Source organism: Myxocyprinus asiaticus, chromosome 5 (assembly GCF_019703515.2).
Source record: "Myxocyprinus asiaticus isolate MX2 ecotype Aquarium Trade chromosome 5, UBuf_Myxa_2, whole genome shotgun sequence".
NCBI lineage: Eukaryota > Metazoa > Chordata > Actinopteri > Cypriniformes > Catostomidae > Myxocyprinus > Myxocyprinus asiaticus.
Genome location: NC_059348.1, coordinates 47,109,147 through 47,130,155, shown reverse-complemented (window position 1 = coordinate 47,130,155; position 21,009 = coordinate 47,109,147). Strand labels below are relative to the sequence as shown.

Here is a 21,009-nt window from a genome sequence, read left to right as displayed (position 1 = left end):
AAGAAAAGGAAGTCAAAAAAATCAATATTGTAATCAATATCATACCACAAATGCTGTTGATTGAGTTTAACTTGTATTGAACCTGGAATACTCCTTTAATATCAGGCGGAAACGGGGCCAAACTTACCAAATGTAACCACATTTTTGCATCTTAAGTTTTAAACGGCAACACTATTGAAACATCTGTCTTAAGTAATAATTCACCCAAAAAAGGAAGTTCTCTCATCATTTATCATTAATCTACTTTTTTCTCACTCAAAGCGATCGTATCGCTTCAGAAGTCATGGATTAAACCACTTGAGTCATATGGATAACTTTTATGCTGCCTTTATGTCCTTTTTGGAGCTTTAAAGTTTTGGACCCCACTGACTTGCGGAAAAAAGCAACATATATTCTTCAAGAAATCTTTGTTTGCATTCCGTTGTTTGGGGACAACAAAAGGGTGAGTAAATGATGAGAAAATTGTCATTTTTGGGTGAACTGTCTCTTTAACACTCTCATACTTGCAACACAGGGAAGATATTAATATTCTACTATTCTAATGAGAAAGTCTTTAGGAAACTTTTTGGCCAAATAAATAGCCCATTATCCCGCTTCTCACAACATTGCTTAATTTAATATCCCAAGCAAAATCAGCATGAATATTCAGTGTATCGCCAATATCTAATTTTGGGTAGTATTAAGCCAATGTATGTGTGTGATTGTTCAAGTATTCTACCTCTTGATAATGTAATGCTGGGTGCATTCACAGGGGACCCCCGCACACATAGAGTCCCCCTGGATTGACACATCCCTCCCTCACACTTCTGTTGCCATAGGAAACACCCTCCATGGTCCTCTGATGAGGTGGTGTGGTGTGTGAATTCACAATTCATTGTGTTTGAAATGGAAGGGAGATTTCGGTGTCGAGTTTGCTTTAGAATTTGAAATGGTAATGTGACCAAGTGCACATCAGATCATGACCTTTTGCCAGAGGAGGGAGTGTGTGTGTCTGTGAAAACAACATGTGCACTTGTTTTAAATGGCACATAAAATCTCTGAAATCTCAAACTTGGCAAAGAAATACCCTGTGCAAAGACATGTTTTGTTTCCATGACATCACTATATAGTTTTTATTATGGTATGGTTTATTATGGTTTTTTATTACAGTATGGTTTATTATGGATTATATGGTTTAGTTATTTTATTTGACTTAGTGTTTTTCCTGTAGATTTTTGTATGGGAAGGCCCTCTACAGCATATAATCTATATCCCTCTTTCACATAAATATGTCAGGAAAATATTACACAATAGTTAACATCCACAAACATCTTGTTCTTTAGTAATATATACAATATTACCCCCCTTTTATACACAAATATAAGTATGGTATGGAATGGTTCTTGTCACCTCATTCTAGTCTGCTGATTATTTATTTTTTTTCTTCTTATTTTAATTTGCTCAATTATATCTTGATTTCTTCTTCCAGCAGTTGCTTGGCACAGTGAGGAGATCACACCACTGTCTCCTTTAAGGTCCTGGAGGACATGGAAGCCCACGTGACAAGATCTCAGTGAAATTTTTTGGTAATGGTCTGTCTTTCTCACTCTCTTGCTGGTCTTGTTGAACATTCAACGCTGTCGGTGAGTTTTTGACATTAAAAAAACCATCGACCGTTGATTGTGCCCTGAGACCATGCCCATTTCAGCCTCACAGAGCTCACATGGACACGCCCAACTTCATGTCTCTATTGATGTCTTCAAAGGTTATAATCAACATTCATTGCTGTCGGTGGGTTTTGGTTTGTAACAGCTCTCTGAACAATGAATGTAACTATGGCCCAGATTCCAGCTTTTCATGCCAGGATGCATCACACTCTACGCCAGTACAGCGGAGATCAGCTTCTCTTTCTTTTCTCCTCCTTCTCTCTCTCATCCTCACGGGTCTGAGGTTCTTCAAGGAAGACACAAATAGAAGCACTGACTGCTTCCTCTTGCATCTAATTGGTGGTTGTGTGCATGTGTGTGTGTTGAGCGGATAGAAGGAAATGGAGGATGAATGTGTAATCATCTAGATGTTCTTCTCATTTGGCTGTTTTGTCTCTCAAATTATAGTGTGTTCAATGCAGCCCAAAATGAGCTTAAAATGGTGCTTGCTTCTGAAAACTGTGTCCTCTCTCTCTCTCAGCTGTGTCTCTGTTTGGTGTATATGAGAAGTTGATGTATCTTGTCCATGGACAAAATTTTAAGTTAACATTAATGTGAATGTATAAGGGAAAATGTAATTTTTTAAATGTTTTTATTTATTAATTTTATTGCTGGTTTTTTAGTGACTGGTTTTTCACAATTTTAATAAACTTTTTGCCTTCAGTAGTTTTTTTTAGCCCTCTGATGTATTAGGAATTATTAAAGGGGTTGTTCATTTTTGGGTGAACTTTCTCCCATCATTTACTCACCCTCATGCCATCCCAGATGTGCATGACTTTTTTTCTTCAGCAGAACACAAACAAAGATTTTAGAAGAATATCTCAGCTCTGTAGGTCCATACAATGCAAGTGAATGGTGATCAGACCTTTTGAAGCTCCAAAATGCACATAAAGGAAACATAGAAGTAATCTATAAGACACCGCTGGTTAAATTCTAATCTTCAGAAGCAATATTATAGGTGTGGGTGAGAAACAGATAAAAATGTAAGTCCTTTTTTTTTTATTTATTTTTTTACCCTAAATCTCTACTTTTGCTTTTACTGAAAGTCACATGCGGTGCCTGTTTAGTTTCACTTTCACATCTGAAAGTGAAAGTTAAAGTGGAGATTTAGAGTAAAAAAGGACTTAAATATTGCTGTTTCAACCCACACCTATAATATTATTCTAAAGGTATGGATTTAACCACTGATGTCTTATGAATTACTTGTTTCCTAAATGTGATTTTTAGAGCTAAAAAAGGTCAAAGGTAAGGACCAACAGAGCCGAGATATTTTTCAAAAAATCTTTGTTTGTGTTCTGCTGAAGAAAGAAATTCATAAACATCTGGGATGGCATGAGGGTGAGTAAACGATGAGAGAATTGTCATTTTTGGGTGAATTAAATGACAAGGAATACATTTTATTTGTATATACTGTATATTAAAACAAGAATGCAAAAACTCATGAATGCAACTGTTTCTTTCTATTTACACTCATTAGATTATGTATTTTAAGAGAGTTACACTTATATCTATTGCAATAGAAGATCATAATAAATCACCATTGTCACTTTTATCAGTAATGTTGAATTTATGTTGTCATTAAAAAAATAAAGTGACATATAAAGAGGACAGTTATATACAATTATTACAAAGGGTGAAAGGTAATCGCCCATAGTTTGGATTTAACTTCACACCCTAAATGGTTTTAAATGGACATCATGCATCAACATGTTCACCCAAATGCGGTGTAACATTAATTTTTTCATCAAGTTGTATATATGTATATTAAATCCTATATTCGTTGTGTGGTGTGAATGCTTGTTGAACATCTGTCATGTGAGTGTGTGTAGAATGTTGAATGCAAATGTTGTGCTCTATCCAGTGTATAATCCCAACACTGATATCAAAGGAAAAAGGCTCATTATTTAAATCTCCAGATACTGAAACACATCAACACAGTTATTGTCTGATGTCGAACTATTCCTGTCTCTCTTTCTGACTCTCTGCCTTTGACTACCTTTCATCCTTCCATGTACTCAGTGGAGCATTGTCTGAATAAAATTTCAGAATAATATAATCTCAATAGTGCACTGCAACACTGTCCTGATTTTGAGCATTTGTTGTCTTGTTATGGAGAAGATTCTCTTTTAAAACTTAGTGCTTTTAAACATGACTTACCAGTGATAGGTATACATTTGAACTCATTGGGCATCGTTCGGAGTAATTTGTGCATAAAATAGACCTTCACAGAAACTTTCCTCTTGATTGACAAATGGTTTGTACATCACAGATTTCTTAGTCAAACATGTGCATATTAGTGAATTCCAAAAATTCGTAAAAGGGGCCATGTGCACGTTCTTTCACAATTATCATAATCCACATGCTAGTAAATGAGAATAGGGATATGTGGAACAGTAATGAAAGGATTTTAAAATGAAGTGCATTCAAATCACAAAATTTTAAGTAAACATGCTGGTGTACAACAAGCTGATTGACTGGTTTTAGATGGTATCCCGGCCAGGCTGGTCATTTGGCTGGTTTTAGAGGCTTTTTAACACTTTTTAGCTGGTCTGGCCTGGAGACCAGCTAGCCTCCCAGCAGGGCCGTTTATAGCTACAGGTGGTATAATTGGCCATTTAGGGCCCTTGAGCCACCAGGGGGCCCCACAAAGCAAGGTCGTTTTTTAACATTTATTTAAATGTATTTTATTGTATTTATTTTTTTAAATATACTAAATATTGTACCGGAACGTTGTTCCAGACCCCAATCCTAACCCTACCATGAAAATAAGGGGGCAGTGATTAGTTGATCGAAATGGAGACCAATTGAAATTAAGTTTGTTGGTCTTCATTTCTATCAACTAATCACTGCCCCCTTATTTTGATCCAGCAAAATCCACTATTTGTGTAAATCTAGCAAAGCACAGTGGGACTTTTTAGCTGTTGAGGAAGGTTAAACCTGGTAGGCAAAGTGAACTTCACAGATTCCCTGAGAATTATTGCTTTGAATCAGTTTCGTTATTGTACAAGTTTATAACTCATAAAACACTATAAAGTGTTTTACAATACAATAAAAAATAGTGTATCAGTGCCTTTGCTAAAATAACTGTTGTCATGAGCTGTCATCTCAATAAACTCAGCAATTAGGATTTTATGGTACCATTTGTAAGGTCCTAAAGGACTGTGTTAATGTCAGTTTCTTGCATGGTTTTTCCGTGAGAGCTCGAGGTCACTGAGTAGTGGAATCAAGCCACTTTGAGCTGTAAATGAAACAAAGGTAACACAGAACAACGCTGTCTGAGCCATTTTCAGACCACACAGGTGCGAGAGAGCACAGACAGGTGTGTGTGCTCGTGTATTCTTTAAAGTTGAGGTATGTAACTTTTTCAGTTTTAAAATACTTCCTTCTATCCCAGCCTAATATGCAGAGACAACTATAAGTAAGTCATTCAGAGGTTCATTTTCTCAAAAAAACTGTAAACGCTGTGTCTCCGTGGCACTATTAAATTCCTGTGTTAGTTTTGAGCGACCTGCTTTGACCTGCCCCAACAATGTTACTCAACCAATAGCATGAACTGGGGGGGTGGGACTATCTGATGGTTTGAACGACAGCAGACAAGGGCCATATTCGGACAGCTGTTTTGAAAACATTTTTAATTTTTGCAATTCTGGTAGTGTCACAGAAATTACATACTTTAGCTTCAAAGACCCAATATTTTCCTATTTAAACAGGAAGTATAGACCTTATTCATGGTAGCGTCATCTTAGATTTTTAATGGGAATGACAACAAGGCTGTGCGGGATAGACTTACATTCTCTTCAATAGGCTGTACTGCAGTTTAAAGTGTTTTTGGGTCATTCCACAGACAAAACATTGATAAAATATCTGTCCAAGAACATTCAGTATACACTCTTAAAAAATAAAGGTTCCAATTAGAACCAAAAAGTGTTCTTCAGCTTGATGCCATAGGAGAACCTTTTTTTGGTTAAACAAAGAACCATATTACCCAAGGTTGTCTAAAGAACCCTTAAGTTACTAGTGCTTCGAAGAGCCATAGTAGGGTTCTTGAGAGTGATGCCATAGGAGAACCATTTTCAGTCCCACAAAGAACCTTATATACACTATATTGCCAAAAGTATTCGCTCACCCATCCAAATAATTGAATTCAGGTGTTCCAATCACTTCCATGGCCACAGGTGTATAAAATGAAGCACCTAGGCATGCAGACTGCATCTACAAACATTTGTGAAAGAATGGGCCGCTCTCAGGAGCTCAGTGAATTCCAGCGTGCTACTGTGATAGAATGCCACCTGTGCAACAAGTCCAGTCGTGAAATTTCCTCGCTACTAAATATTCCACAGTCAACTGTCAGTGGTATTATAACAAAGTGGAAGCGATTGGGAATGACAGCAACTCAGCCACGAAGTGGTAGAACATGTAAAATGACAGAGCGGGGTCAGCGGATGCTGAGGCGAATAGTGTGCAGAGGTCGCCAACTTTCTGCAGAGTCAATCGCTACAGACCTCCAAAGTTCATGTGGCCTTCAGATTAGCTCAAGAACAGTGCGTAGAGAGCTTCATGGAATGGGTTTCCATGGCCGAGCAGCTGCATCCAAGCCATACATCACCAAGTGCAATGCAAAGCGTCGGATGCAGTGGTGTAAAGCATGCTGCCACTGGACTCTAGAGCAGTGGAGACGCGTTCTTTGGAGTGACGAATCATGCTTCTCCATCTGGCAATCTGATGGACGAGTCTGGGTTTGGTGGTTGCCAGGAGAACGGTACTTGTCTGACTGCATTGTGCCAACTGTGAAGTTTGGTGGAGGGGGGATTATGGTGTGGGGTTGTTTTTCAGGAGCTGGGCTTGGCCCCTTAGTTCCAGTGAAAGGAACTCTGAATGCTTCAGCATACCAAGAGATTTTGGACAATTCCATGCTCCCAACTTTGTGGGAACAGTTTGGGGATGGCCCCTTCCTGTTCCAACATGACTGCGCACCAGTGCACAAAGCAAGGTCCATAAAGACATGGATGAGCGAGTTTGGTGTGGAAGAACTTGACTGGCCTGCACAGAGTCCTGACATCAACCCGATAGAGCACCTTTGGGATGAATTTGAGCGAAGACTGCGAGCCAGGCCTTCTCGTCCAACATCAGTGTCTGACCTCACAAATGCGCTTCTGGAAGAATGGTCAAAAATTCCCATAAACACACTCCTAAACCTTGTGGAAAGCCTTCTCAGAAGAGTTGAAGCTGTTATAGCTGCAAAGGGTGGGCCGACGTCATATTGAACCCTATGGATTAAGAATGGGATGTCACTTAAGTTCATATGCGTCTAAAGGCAGATGAGCGAATACTTTTGGCAATATAGTGTATATATAAGATCTCTGAAGAACCAGTAATTACCAAGGACTTTAAAGAACTGTTTAGTTTCTTCAGAAAAGAAAAGGGTGTGATCAGTTACAAAAAACAAACAACAAACAATCTGTTTTTTTTTGTTTGTTTTTTTTTTTAATAATTGTTTTATTACAATAAAATCATCATTTATACAGTCCATAAATTTATCTCATGTATGTTGCATATTGATTCATTTTAAAAGGGCATGTGAATGTGAATTTAAATAGGCATTACTTTAACATTAAGGACTTGTTAACACAAAAATGAAAATTCTGTCATAATTTACTTAACCTCATGTTGTTCCAAACCCATATGACTTTCTTTCTTATGTGAAACAGAAAAGGAGTTTTATTGAAGGTCCTGGGCCATCTATCAAATACAATGGCAGTTGATGGTGACTCACTTCAAAGCTTATAAAAAGCACCCAAAAATATAATGAAAGTAGTCCATGCAGCATGTGCATCATTTTTTAAGTCTTCTGGAGGCATACAATAGATTTAGGTGAGACAGCCTGAAAGTAATTTTTCAGTGAAAATCTTGATGTCTGTTGCATGTTCATGTGTACATGAGAGAAGCTCTTTCACAGTGGCCCATGTGTTCACGCAAGAACTTGCGTTGTTTTTAACATCATTATGGACCATGGGGTTTCCATCCATTTTAACAGTTTTGCTTGTCCTGTCAAGTTGACTTTCATCACAGCTACCCAAATCCAGCCTGGGTGTTGGAGTTAGTAGTTCCTGTCGATTAAAAAATAAGTCAGAACTGGGACCATATGCTAAATCTCATATAAAAATAAGGTGAGATGATGAGAATTTTATAAACTTATCTCATCGAGTATGAAATGCAAGACAGCTGCATTAATAATCTTGTCTGATCAAAAATAAAAAACAATATGCAAAGAATGAATTTTCAGTATAAGGCAATGCTAGTTGAAGAAACATGCTTCTTTCTTAATTCATTTGTGCAGTATACTGAGCAAACAAACCTTTTTTTTTCTTCATCACTCTGGAATGTAGTGTTGAGAACTTCATCTTAGGAACCTCTTTCACCACTATAAGAGGGTGTCTTTCTTTTCAAAGTAGTTCACCTAAAAATTTTAATTCTATAATAATATATTCATCCCCATGTCGTTCCAAAGCTGTATGACATTTTCTACAGAACTCAAAACGAAATACTTTAAAATCTTGTTGGCAGAATTCAATACAATGATTACATTTACATTTGGCAGATGCTTTTATCCAAAGCGACATACAGTGCATTGAAGGTATATATTTTATCAGATTGTGTGTTCCCTGGGAATTGAACCCATGATCTTTACTAGTTGAGCAATTCAGTTGAGGGACTCACTTTAATGCTGTGAAGTCAATAAAGTTGTCCATGCGTCATATACCAAGTCTTCTGAAGGCATACAATCACTTTGCATGATAAACAGACAGAAATTTAAGCCATTATTCCCTCTCAAATCAAATAATTAATGTAGTCCAAAAACAGTGCTGAAATCCAATATGGTGGTCACATCGATGATATCAAACCTCATTGGTTCTTACGACATGATGTCATAATGCTTTGTCGCCAGATGTACAAGAACCCGGTTTGATGTCAGGTTTGGATTTCAGTGCTGTTTATGGAATTGGTTTATTAATGATTTAATGAGTGTAAATAACGACTTAGGTTAAAATATGTTCATCATACAAGGTGATAGTATGCTTTCAGAAGACTTTGCTTTATTAATCTTTAAAGTGAGCCCATATACGTATGTACTGCCATTGTACTGAATTCTGCCAATGAGACATTTATTAAATAAGTAAATGATGACAGAAATTTCCCTTTTGGATGAATTATTCATTTAAACTCATTGCATAGTGATTCCAATAGTGCTCTCCTAGGAAACATAAAAAAGGCCAATTTGTTAATGAAGTTTCACTTTCTGGAAACAGTAGATAGTGTTCATAGTCCCTAAAAATGTGTATATACAATAGGGTGCAATATCCTTGCAATTGATCAGAATTTGTCCAGCAAGCTCACTTTAAATAAAGGGATAGTTCACCCAAAAATGAAAATTCTCTCATCATTTATTCACCCTCATTTCATCCCAGATGAAGAATATCTCAGCTCTGTAGGTTCATAAAATGCAAGTGATCAGACATTTGTAGCTCCAAAAATCACATAAAGGAAACATAGAAGTAATCCATAAGACTCCAGTGGTTAAATCCATGTCTTCAGAAGTGTTATAATAGGTGTGGGTGAGAAACAGAACAATATTTAAGTCCTTTTTTTTTTACTCTAAATGTCCAATTTGTGGACATGTGGTGTATGTTTAGTTTCACTTTCACATCTGAAAGAGAAAGTTAAAGTGGAGACTAGATGTGGATGGTTTCAGGAAGCTTCACTTTTCCAAGAACTAATATACGGATCTGAAGAACCTTTAAAATAACATCAATAACTTTTTTAAACTCCAAAGAACCCTAGAACCAATTCAAGAACACTATACAGTGAAAAATGGTTCTCTTCTTCCTCCTATAAAGGGCTCTTTGAAACAACTTAATTTGGCGAAGTGATATGGAACCGTTATGCGGTCAAGACCTGGAACTACTTTATATCCATGCGTTTCCTTGAAAAATAATTGCACACCTTAGAATGTCCTTGAACCAATCAGAATCAAGTATTCAACAGACCTGTGGTATAAAGTAAGATAGTTCTTTGCAGAACCTAAGATGCTGTAAAGAACCATTCAAGAACCTTTATTTTTAAGAGTGTACAAAGAACTCCAGACAACATGAGTTGTGGAAAATCAGATGTGATCTAGGAGCTTTATACAGCTTTATACCGTTCATGCCATTGAAGAGACTGTAAGTCTATCCCTCACAGCCTCATTGTCATTCCCATTAAAAATCAAAGATGGCGCTAGCGTGAATAAGGTCTATGGGCAGAACATTTCGAAAAGCCACCAAACTCCCATTTTGATTTCTTGGTTTCTTCAAACTGTGATGAGTGTTAAATTATTAGCTCTTTATCTGAAAGGGTTTTTGACAAGTATATCAGTAAAAAAAAAATTTTAAAAAAGAAACTAGACATTCATACAGTACGTGTGGCTCCATGAGTTCATGTGTTGGGGGAGTTTGCTGTTCACTGTGTGATTACATAAAAGGGAAAGATCAGAGCTGGGCAGTGAAGCTGTATTTGTTGCCGAGTTCCTGTTTGCATGTGTGGGTGTTTAGGAATGTATGTTTCTCCATTATTCCGCAGGATGTCTTCTGTGTGTGCAGTGGTGCAGAGGACCAAGGCGATGATGTCATTGCCAGTCATAACGACTGGAGAGTGTCGCTGTTAATTAAACCACTCAGCTGCAGGAAGTGTGTGTGTGCGTGCGTGTGCGTGTGCTTGTGTGTGTGTCTAACCTAGCTAGACTTTATAGTCCAAAAACACTAGCCAATGAAGAATATCCTTATGGTCCATATTTACACTATGTTCTAATTCAATTCTACAAATGTCAAAAGTTGTATTAAAGTTAAGCTTAGTTCATGGTAATTTGAATATTTGAAGAATAATAGCTATTTTAATATGTAATTGTGAAGAGGAGGAGGGCGGGGCCTTGCCGTTAGGACACATGGCCAGTCCTGAATTGGGTTAATCAGCCAGGAGGGGGATAAAGACGAGCCAGAGGCACCAGTTCGAGAGAGAGAGAGATGCACGCGGCCCCGTTGTGTGTGTCTGTTTATAAAAAATTGAACAAGGACTGGGTCTGTTACGCTCCAGTATGACATAAAAAAATAAATAGTAGTAAAATAGTAATAAAAGTAGATTATCATAAAAGTGGTGTAAATGATTTGTGTCTCTGAAGCCATACGATGGCTTTGTGTGAGGAAAAGACCAAATCAAAAGTTTTTGACTTTGCTCACATCATTAACTTGCATTAAATTGAGTTTAATTGAGTGGCACAGGATCGTCTTCAAAAGTTCACTCTTTGTGTTTTACGGAAGAAAGAGTCACTCGGGTTGTGGAGCATCATGAAAGTAAACAGGTTGTTTTGATTTCTTTGTTCAGTGAACAAAAATCTTTTAAGGGTTCATTTGTTTTATGGGTGAGGGCGACACCTGGTGGACTTTTTGAGAACTTCATCGTTTTAGTCTGTGTGTGGAGTCAAGTCTCTGGTAGAGCTCAACGCACAAGAGGTGTGCTTGTTTTACGTTGTGCATGTCGGCTATCTCTATGCATTTGACAGATTTACAGATTATATTTCAAGGTTTGTTTATTTTAATCCCTACAGAAATTGTTCCGCATTCCAATGCTTCCTAGATTGCATCAACAAGGTTAATTCCCAGGGAGTTTCGTACATGGAATATTTCACCTTAGAGTTGTTAGCATTCTGTTAACCTTGACAAATTACGTCATAGCCTTTTAATCAGTCACAGCATGAATGCAAATGAATTCATTTGCCGTTTCAGTCAATATACTTTGCACATGCACTGTAGTGCTACAGTACTGTATTTATGTATATTTATATATGCATTTTACATCCCATGCGCATTTGTATATTACTGTTATTCTGAAACGGAATTTTACAGTATCTGTATCTATTAGATTTTATTAAAACTGAAAGACATTTAAAAATAAACACAGAAGGCAAGTTTCCACTTTACTTAGAAAATTAATTTGAATGCCTTGAATAAAATAAAGCAAATTCAAAAAATAAAATAAAAAGTAACATGCATATACAAATATGCAGAGTAGCTATGCAAAGTGCATAAAGAAGTAGGATCTTTGTGATGAATTATTCTGTTAAGAACATCTTTTTGATCCCAGAAGTTTTGGAATTATAATTTTGAATGCTTTTTCCTGATTGCTTGCACTTTATCCCTGAAAAACAGAAAAACAGGATCATTGGCTTTCATTTTAAAAATGAATTACAATGTTATTAAGAACAAGAAATGGCACCTGTAGCCTGTATGTGTCTATATTTACACATACATGAAATGTACATTTTGCTTATTCATTATCCACAGCATACAATTATCTTCAACCTTACCTCAGTTTACGGATGTTGTCCATCACCCAGGTTTTTGAGGGGTCTGTGCAAATATTCCTACCTCCATTTGTGTGGAATCTGTGTGGCGAAAAGCACCTCTTTGATAGTGTTTTAAATAATGAATCCATTACATGGTGTGTGTGTGTGTGTGTGTGTGTGTGTGGGCAGGTTTAAGTGGTTTTCGAGGACTTTTTTTTAGGTTACAAACTGGTAATTACAAGGGTATTATGCTATAAATGTGCTTTATGAGGACATTTCTAGTGTCCCCATAATTGAAATCGCTTAAAAAACATACTAAACGATGTTTTATTGAAAATGTAGAAATGCAGAAAGTTTTTTGTGAGGGTTAGGTTTAGGGGTAGGGTTAGGGGATAGAATCTATAGTTCGTACAGTATAAAAATCATTATGTCTATGGAGAGTCCTCATAATGATAGCTGCACCAACATGCGTGTGTGTGTGTGTGTGTGTGTGTGTGTGTAGGAGGCTTCTTATGCTTACATTACAGCGTTGATGTTACATTTTCCTCTTATGGTCTGAATGGAATACCCTTTGATAATTGCCATATTACGTATTACTCCTTTACTGTACTTTCTGCAACATGCTGTAAACACAACAATATGAGCATGTTAACACCTGCTGCAAGAAGAGGAAGCTCGTGCTGGAGAATGTAAAGTTTGTGTACATTCAATACACCATTAATATGTCAAATGGCAGGCAAATTCAGATTGAATTTGAATGAAAGAAAGAGAGAAACAGTGTTCCCACACTTTTGACCATTGTATTTGTCTTTCCCATGAGCTTTCCTGTTGTTTGTGATTACTGAATGCAATTATTATTATTTTTATTTTTTTTTAGATTTAGACCTATTTGCTAATGAAACGTTTCAACCGACTTTGGAAACGTTGGAAAGAACCAACTTAAAAAGAATGATTTGCTCACAAATCAAACATCACCATGGCTTGCAAGAAATTTTGTTCTACAAAAGAGCAATCTTGTCGATTAAATATTTAATATCCGAGAGTAACTAGACAATTAATTTGCACAATAGAAATGTTCGTGCCATTTCAGGTGACATTTAAGATTTGATTCATTTCCATGAGTTTTCCAAGTCTGGATGCACAGTTGTAAAAATCCCTTATATTTTCAGGTTTTGCATGACTTTGAGAACCCTGAAAACAAGGGGTGTAGAAATGGCTTGAACATTGGGGGGGTTGCAGCATGAAGCATTTACATGTTTCCATTGTATAAATAATGGGGGGGGGGGGGGGGTTGCACTTGCTTGTTTTGATTAAAATGGTTATAACTTTTGAACGGATTGAGATATTATCACCAAATTTGGTACACTTATGTAAAAAAAAAATTGCATGCCTTTGCCTCTTGGTGGCACTATAATAATAGAAAAATGGCTCTAACTATGGAACCTTTGATCCGATTGAAATTTTGCATGCAGTGTCTTTGTCCAAGGTGCCATCAAGGTCTATGAGGACAGTCACATATCTTTAAAAACATACTCTGGAAACAGGCAAAAAAACAAAAAAAAAACAAAAAAAATGCAAATTCCTTCAAGCCCAGTGGCTACAGTTCACAGAGGACCTAACCTCGGTAGATGTGGAGACACTAAAGCTTTTGTGGCTAGTGTTGACTGATGCTAGAGAGAAAGGTGGCAAAGCATTTTTGTTGTGAGCAGAGCCTTTATTATGGCATTGAATTTCACCCTAAATGAGGGATACAGATTAACCAAGGTCTAACAATAAAAGAAAACAAAAGTGAATGGAAGAGGGGGCAAAGGGGAAATATCTCCCAGGTAAAATGCAAGATATAAGTAAATATGCACCCCTTGAGTAACATACTTTAGCTCTTAAAAGTTATTTGTGCGTGTGTGTGTGTGTGCGTGTGTGTGTGCGTGTGTGTGTGTGTGTGTGTGTTGTTCCTTTAATGTCAGGGGTCTTTGAAATTTGACTAAACGAAAAGCTGTTTTTTCGAATTGCAAGAGATTCATTGTGGATTTCTATTTTTGTTTTACAAGAGACTCATGCTAGTTCTTCAGATGTTAATTTTTGGAAGAATCAATGGGGCACTGAAATTTGGCACTCTTTTGGAAGTAATCACTCTGCAGGGGTTGCAATATTTAAGGGTTCATATTTAAAGGTAAAGTTATTAGCAGCAAAGCGTATATTGGGGGTATGGATCATTTTGATAGTGTCTATTGATGGGGAAATGTTTCTTTTAGGTACTATATATGCCACAAATAACAAAAATATAATAATGATTTATTCTCTGAAATTGAAAATGAGATCAATAAGATGAAAGAAAAATTTCAAGATATTGAAATTATACTAGGTGGAGATTTTAATACTGTCTGAGATGTTAAGATGGACAGAATTCCAGTTCCTATTAGGCTATCCTCAATCGACTCAGAATTATTTAGATTTTGTGAAAGTTTAGGAGTTATTGATATCTGGAGATGCAAACATCCAGACTTAAAAGAATACACTTGGAGTAATAATGAGAAGTCCAAACAGTCTAGAATCGATTTTTGACTAGTTTCTTCTTCTTTAGAACAAAGGACAAATAAAGTGTCCATTGAGCCATCAGTATTGACCGATCACAAAATTGTTTACATTTTTATTAAATGGAATGATGTAAATGAATGTAAGGCCTCTAAAGCCTATTGGAAACTTAATAATAGATTATTGGAAATTGATAGCTTTAAACTTGAAATCAAAAAAATTATACAAACGTGTTATACAAACAAATTTGTATTGTCAGAATTGGGAGTTTATGAAATATAGGATTAGACTTAGATCAAGACGATGTTGGTTAGAGGAAGGTGAAAAAAATTCTAGGTATTTTTTTAATTTGGAGAAAAAGAATGGGGAAAACACATCTATTAAGAAGTTTAATGTCAATGGTCAGGAAATACAAGATCCTATTATAATTTCAAAATATGTTGCAAACTTTTATGGTGAATTTTATTCGAGCAAGGAATGCTCTGTAAATAAAATAAATGATTTTTTTTAAGCCCTTAAAACGTAATATTAATAACATCGATGAAGAGTTTAAAGCCATTTGTGATAAGGAAATATCAATTTTAGAAGTTAAAACAGCCATTAAAAAACTAAAATTAAACAAGTCTCCTGGTAATGATGGCCTAACTGCTGAATTTTTAAAAATATTTCTAGAAGATCTGGCTGAAATCCTTTTAATGGTCTTTAAAGAGTCCATTGATCAGGGTGTTTTGTCACCCTCAATGACTCAAGGCCTAATAACTTTAACTCCAAAACCAGACAAAGATCCATTATTATTAGATAATTGGTGACCTATCACTTTAATTAATAATGATGGTAAAATTATTCCTTCCATATTTGCAGAAAGGCTGAAAACAGGATTAGATTCTGTTATTGATGAGTTACAGTCAGGGTTTATAAAAGGAAGACACATTTGCAATAACATTCAGCTATTGAACATGACTTCATTTTTAAGACCCTTGAGTTTTTCGGATTTGGGGACTATTTTCAAAAAGTAATTAAAACCCTGTATAATAAAATTAACAGCTCTGTAAAACTGGCTTATGAAACTTCTCATAGATTTGATATTAAAAGAGGAATTGGACAGGGCTGTCCAATTAGTCCATTACTATTTTTAATGACCATTTACATTAAAAAAAAGATGTGCTTCGTGGTATTCTGATACAGGATAAAGAAATTAAGAGTACACAGTTAGCTGATGGCACAACACTATTTTTAAAAGACCATACAGAAGTTAAGAAAGCAATTCATTGTTTGAAATATTTTTCATCGGTATCTGGTCTCACTCTGAATATTAACAAATGCAAACTAATGGCTTTAGGATCTTGTAATGTCACAGCTATATATAATATTCCTGTGAAAGAAGTTGTTAAATATCTTGGTATCAAGATAACTAAAAGCAGCTGAACTTTTCTCCTGTCATTCAATCCTTTGAAAAAATAATTGAATTCTTGGCTGTTGCGAGACATCTCCCTAAATGTCGTGTGTTGTTAGTTAAAGCTGAGGGCTTATTTAGATTGGTTTATACTACACAAGTGCTATGTACCACCTACACTCATTATGCTGATAGACACCAAGCTTTTTACATTTATCTGGAAGAACAAACCACATTATATTAAAAAAAGAGATAATATATAGGTCAAAAAGTGGAGGAGGACTGAATGTTTTAGATTTTAAGACTTCCAATATGATATTTCAAGTAAAATGGTTGCAAAATTATCTTAAAAAAAAAACAAAAACAAAGTATATGGTATATAGTACCAAATCTTATATTTCAAAAAGTAGGTGGTATAGAGATTTTACTGAAATGTGATTTTGATATTAATAATATTCCCAAAAAACCTGCAAGTTTCCATTTTTGGACGGTAATGTACAGTCATAATTTCTCGCCCCATAAATGCACAATTTGGAATAATAGATATATAAGGGTTAGAAACAAAACACTTTTTTTTAATAATTGGTTTGAAAAGGGAATTATTTGGGTTAAGCATTGATTAAAAATGTGGGTATCTTATATAGTTATACTGAAATGATCAATATGTACAACTTTCCAGTTGAACCTAGCCAGTACTTAAGGGTATTGTATGCAATTCCCAGGGAAATTTTGAGACTTTTAGGGTATGACAGTAGTCGTTTATTAGAATCAGTTGAAGAGTTTACTTCCTGCATAAGTTATGGGTGTAGTCATTTTTTTCTTACGTTCTCCTTTTCAAACAAAAGATATCCTTGCTCTTACAGCTAAATGGAACTTTCTGTTTAAAAAACAGTTTGATTGGAGTACAATGTGGTTGACTCCTCACAAGTATTGTATTACAAACAAAGTAAAGGAGGTTTCATATAAAATTGTACATCGAGTATACCCAGTCAAGACATTTGTGGTAAAACGCTTTAAAATTAGAGTGGAAGATAACTGTACATTTTGCAAATGTGCCCCTGAGACTATTAATCATTTATTTGGAAGTGTCCTAAGGTACAAGTCTTTTGGAGAGAGGTAGAAAATTATTTCCAAAAAGAAGCTAATATTTTTTGTTAATTTTAAAGAAAGTGATGTGATGTTAAAGTGTTTCTCAATTGATAAAGATAAAAATCTAGAATTTATATGCGATTTAATCATTATTATGGCTCGTTATTATACACATAAAGTCAAATGGATTGAAAAAATACCTGTATTTGAACAATTTAAAATTGACATTAAAACATATCTGGAAACTATCTCTAAAAGTAGAAATCTGAAAGCAATACGAACTATACAACTGTTTACTATGCTTAAATGTTTCATTTATTGTTTTTTTTTCTTTCTTTTATTTATTTATTTATTTATTTTGTTTATTTATTTATTTATTTATTTCAGGTAATTTTCCCAGTAATCCCCTGACATATTTTTTGCTGTATGTACTCGTTTGTACTTTTTGCATTGTTCTAAATACAAATAAATAAATAAATAAATAAATAAATCTTTAAAAACATGGCCGCCATCGACCAATCAGCTTTCAGCACCTTTTATATAGGGTTAAATAAGGCCGATTGGAGCGAAACATGGAAGATGCATTTGTCTCTTGGCCCGAGAGAGGTCTGTGCAAAATTCAAAATTCAAAATTCAAAAAAATAAATAAATAAATAAAGTAAAAAATTTTTTTTAAAAAAAATTGGCCACCGGGAGGCGCTATCGAGTTTTTCATGCATGTAAATCATTGTGTATACCGCTGTTTTTCACAAAGAAACACGTTATTCATACCATATTGTAGATCTACTCATTCTGAACAACTTTACCTCAATTACCATTGGTGTGAAACAAAACGTTTAATAAATACTTGAGATTATTTAAAAAAAATACTTTTTCGAACTAGTCCTAGGCCGTTCGTCCGATTGGAACCAAACCAGTTCAGAAAGATTCTCTTGTGTCCCAAAATGAAAATGTATCAGAGGAATTTTGAAATTTTGATTCATCATCAAACGATATGCCAAAACATACGTAATGAGCGTGGCCACTTTTACTAAAATGGTTATAACTCTTGAACAGAATCAGATATTTTCACCAAATTTGGTACACATATGTATGAGGTCATTCTAAGGACAATTCTTTTTTTATGTGTCTTATATTATATAAGTTGTCAAATTCATAGTTTTTAAACTTTAAACTGGTACTGTAGGTACAGACAATAAGTCAGATATACTTACACAGAGCTGAGGCATCTGTATGGAGTACACTGAGAGCTGTAATAATCAGCATGATCGTGGTAGTTGAGATTCGAGCCATTCTCTCTCTCTGTCTCTGTGTGTGTGAGTGTGATTCTCAGAGCAATAGTCAGATGAGAAATGAGTCAGGTGTGTGATGGCAGCCTTATATCAAAGCCTGGGCCTGGAAACAACCCATGTGACATGGCATTTGGGTTTTCCATGTACACGTAAACACGAGCACATTTGTACACATTTGTAATTGGAAAACTCAAGCCACAATGAGATCTTATCTGTCCTGTCATTCAAAAAGGTGCAACGAGGAAGATGAAGGAAAAAAATGGCCAACAGGAAAATACAGAACAGAATGGCTAACACACTGTTAACATTACTTCCCCCGAAAGAGACATATTTTAACTGTTTCCTACTCTGCAAAGGAGCAATGCTGGAAACTCCAGAAAGGCTGTGGTTTAGGTACAAGGAAAGGTCACTGGAATAAAGAAAAAAAAAAAGAAAAAAAAAGAAAAAAGCTCAGGACCATGCAGATATTTGCAAATAAATAAGTAAATATAAATGAAAACATAAATGAACAAAAAACAAACAACAAAAATAAAAAAATCTTGTTTTGGATCTTTGGTCCAAGTTTACTTATCACTAATGAAATTTGAGATTCATATGTTTATGTTATATAATATCAGAATATATTAATGAAAAACTGTTTTATTAGACCCAATAGGTGCCACATCAAACAATCGTTTAGTACTTCTATAAGTAGCCTGCATTAAAGGGATAGTTCACCATAAAATGAAAAATTTCTCATCATTTACCTTCATGCCATCCCAGGTGTATATGGCTTTTTTTCTTCAGCAGAACACATTTGAAGAAAAATAGAAAAATATCTCAGCTCAGTAGGTCCCTCAAATGCAAGTGGGTGGTGATCAGACCTTTAAAGCGCCAAAAATCACAGACCGTAAGTGTAAACATCATACATACGACTCCAACGGTTAATGTGATGTCTTCTAAAGTAATACGATCGCTTTTGGTGTGAAAAAGATCAATATTTAAGAACTTTTTAACTATAAACCATCGTTTCCGGTCAGCAGCAGTATGCACATTCATATCACAAGAGGGCTGAGTTCACGCGGTCTCTCGTGTGATGTGTTGGTATGTTACAGATTAATCTCATGTTTTTCTCTCAGTTGAGACATCCAGGATAAGCACACAAACACACCATTGTGATTAAACAAACATATCCAAATACAGATCTAAACGAAAACCAATAAAGCTTCTTTACAGCATTCCTCCAACTCAGTTGTGAACAGCGCTGCTCTCCAGGTGTGTTGCACGTGCATCAGTTCTCACGTGAACTTGCCAAAGCAATTACGTCACACGCGCATACCACTGCTAACCAGAAGCGAATGATTATAGTTAAAAAGTACTTAAATATTTATCTTTTCACACCAAAAGTGATCGTGTCCCTTAAGAAGTCATTAATTTAACAGCTGGAGTCATATGGATGACGTTTATGCTGACTGTCTGTGAGTTTGTGGAGCTTCAAAAGTCGGATCACCATCCACTTGACTAACTGAGCTAAGATATTTTGGTAACACTTTACAATGCAAGGTACAAGGTTGCATTTGTTAACATTAGTTAATGCCTTAGATAACATTAGTTAATGCATTAGTTAACATGAACTAACAATGAACAACACTTATTTACAGCATTTATTCATGTTGGTTAGTGTTAATTAATTAACATTAAAAGGTGTTTAAGTTAACATCACTCAATGCATTAGTTAACATCAACTAACACGCAAAAATAACACGTCTTTAAAGTATTTATGTGTCTTGTTTAATGTTAATTATACAGTATACCTTATATTATATATAATATAAGTTGTCGAATTCATGGCGAACAACTATATTACCCACAGTGGTGAAGAGTGTTACCACGGAAACAGGAGACTCGCTGAAACTCCAGTACTGACTGCTCTGATTGGAGGATCGCTTCGGGAATCAGGTTCCATCGAACGCAGGTTCTTCAAAGGATTACGAATGGACCCAACGTGGAAGAAAAGATAAAGCTGCAAATTAAGGACTTAACTTTACAATTTTTGAGGGAATCGTGAACGGAATCCTCCCATGCAAAACTTTTTTGACAGTTTTCGTATTATTGTGCATTTTGCTAAAGATTTTAATTTTTTAATTACTTTACTTCTGCACATTGCAGAACATTTTTCTCAGAACTATAAATGTGTTAATGATTGTTGATTCAATAGTGATTCGATATTTTAATGAATGTGTTACATTTGCTATATAATACTAATAAATATCCTGCAGATGTTTGTAACGTTTGAATTGTTTTACAATAAGGTCTGTCAATACCTAAAATGTATGCTTTTTATTATCAATTATGTTAGTAAAGAGTCTACAAACATTAGTAACACATTAGGTAATGCTGAAATGTGTTGCACTCTATAATAAGGTTCACAAATATGCACAGTAAATGCTTTATTATAATTATAAAAAAATAAAAAAACATTAGTACTGGGGTTGCCTCACACTTTGGGAACCACTGCTTTCTTATAATTATTTATCATTAATTAAGAGTCAACAAACATTAGTAATGCATTAATTGATGATAATCAAATGTCATGTTCCTACTATTTTTGGCGGAGGAGTTTGCTGCTGGCCGTCTGGAGGCAGCCAAACCTGCTGCTGTCTG

At 35.4% G+C, this 21,009-nt stretch overlaps 1 protein-coding gene across 1 annotated transcript; it reads right to left on the bottom strand.

Annotated features, from left to right (window-relative positions):
• Window positions 1–7,823: 7,823 nt before the first annotated feature.
• Window positions 7,824–18,462, bottom strand: LOC127441039 (eotaxin-like). The gene is made up of 4 exons (XM_051698182.1): window positions 18,289–18,462; window positions 12,581–12,683; window positions 12,082–12,159; window positions 7,824–11,912 (listed from the first exon to the last, which is right to left on the bottom strand). Exons 1-4 carry the CDS (start codon window positions 18,365–18,367, stop codon window positions 11,870–11,872), a joined length of 303 nt encoding a protein of 100 aa, XP_051554142.1. The 5' UTR covers window positions 18,368–18,462; the 3' UTR covers window positions 7,824–11,869.
• Between the last annotated feature and the right edge of the window lie 2,547 nt (window positions 18,463–21,009).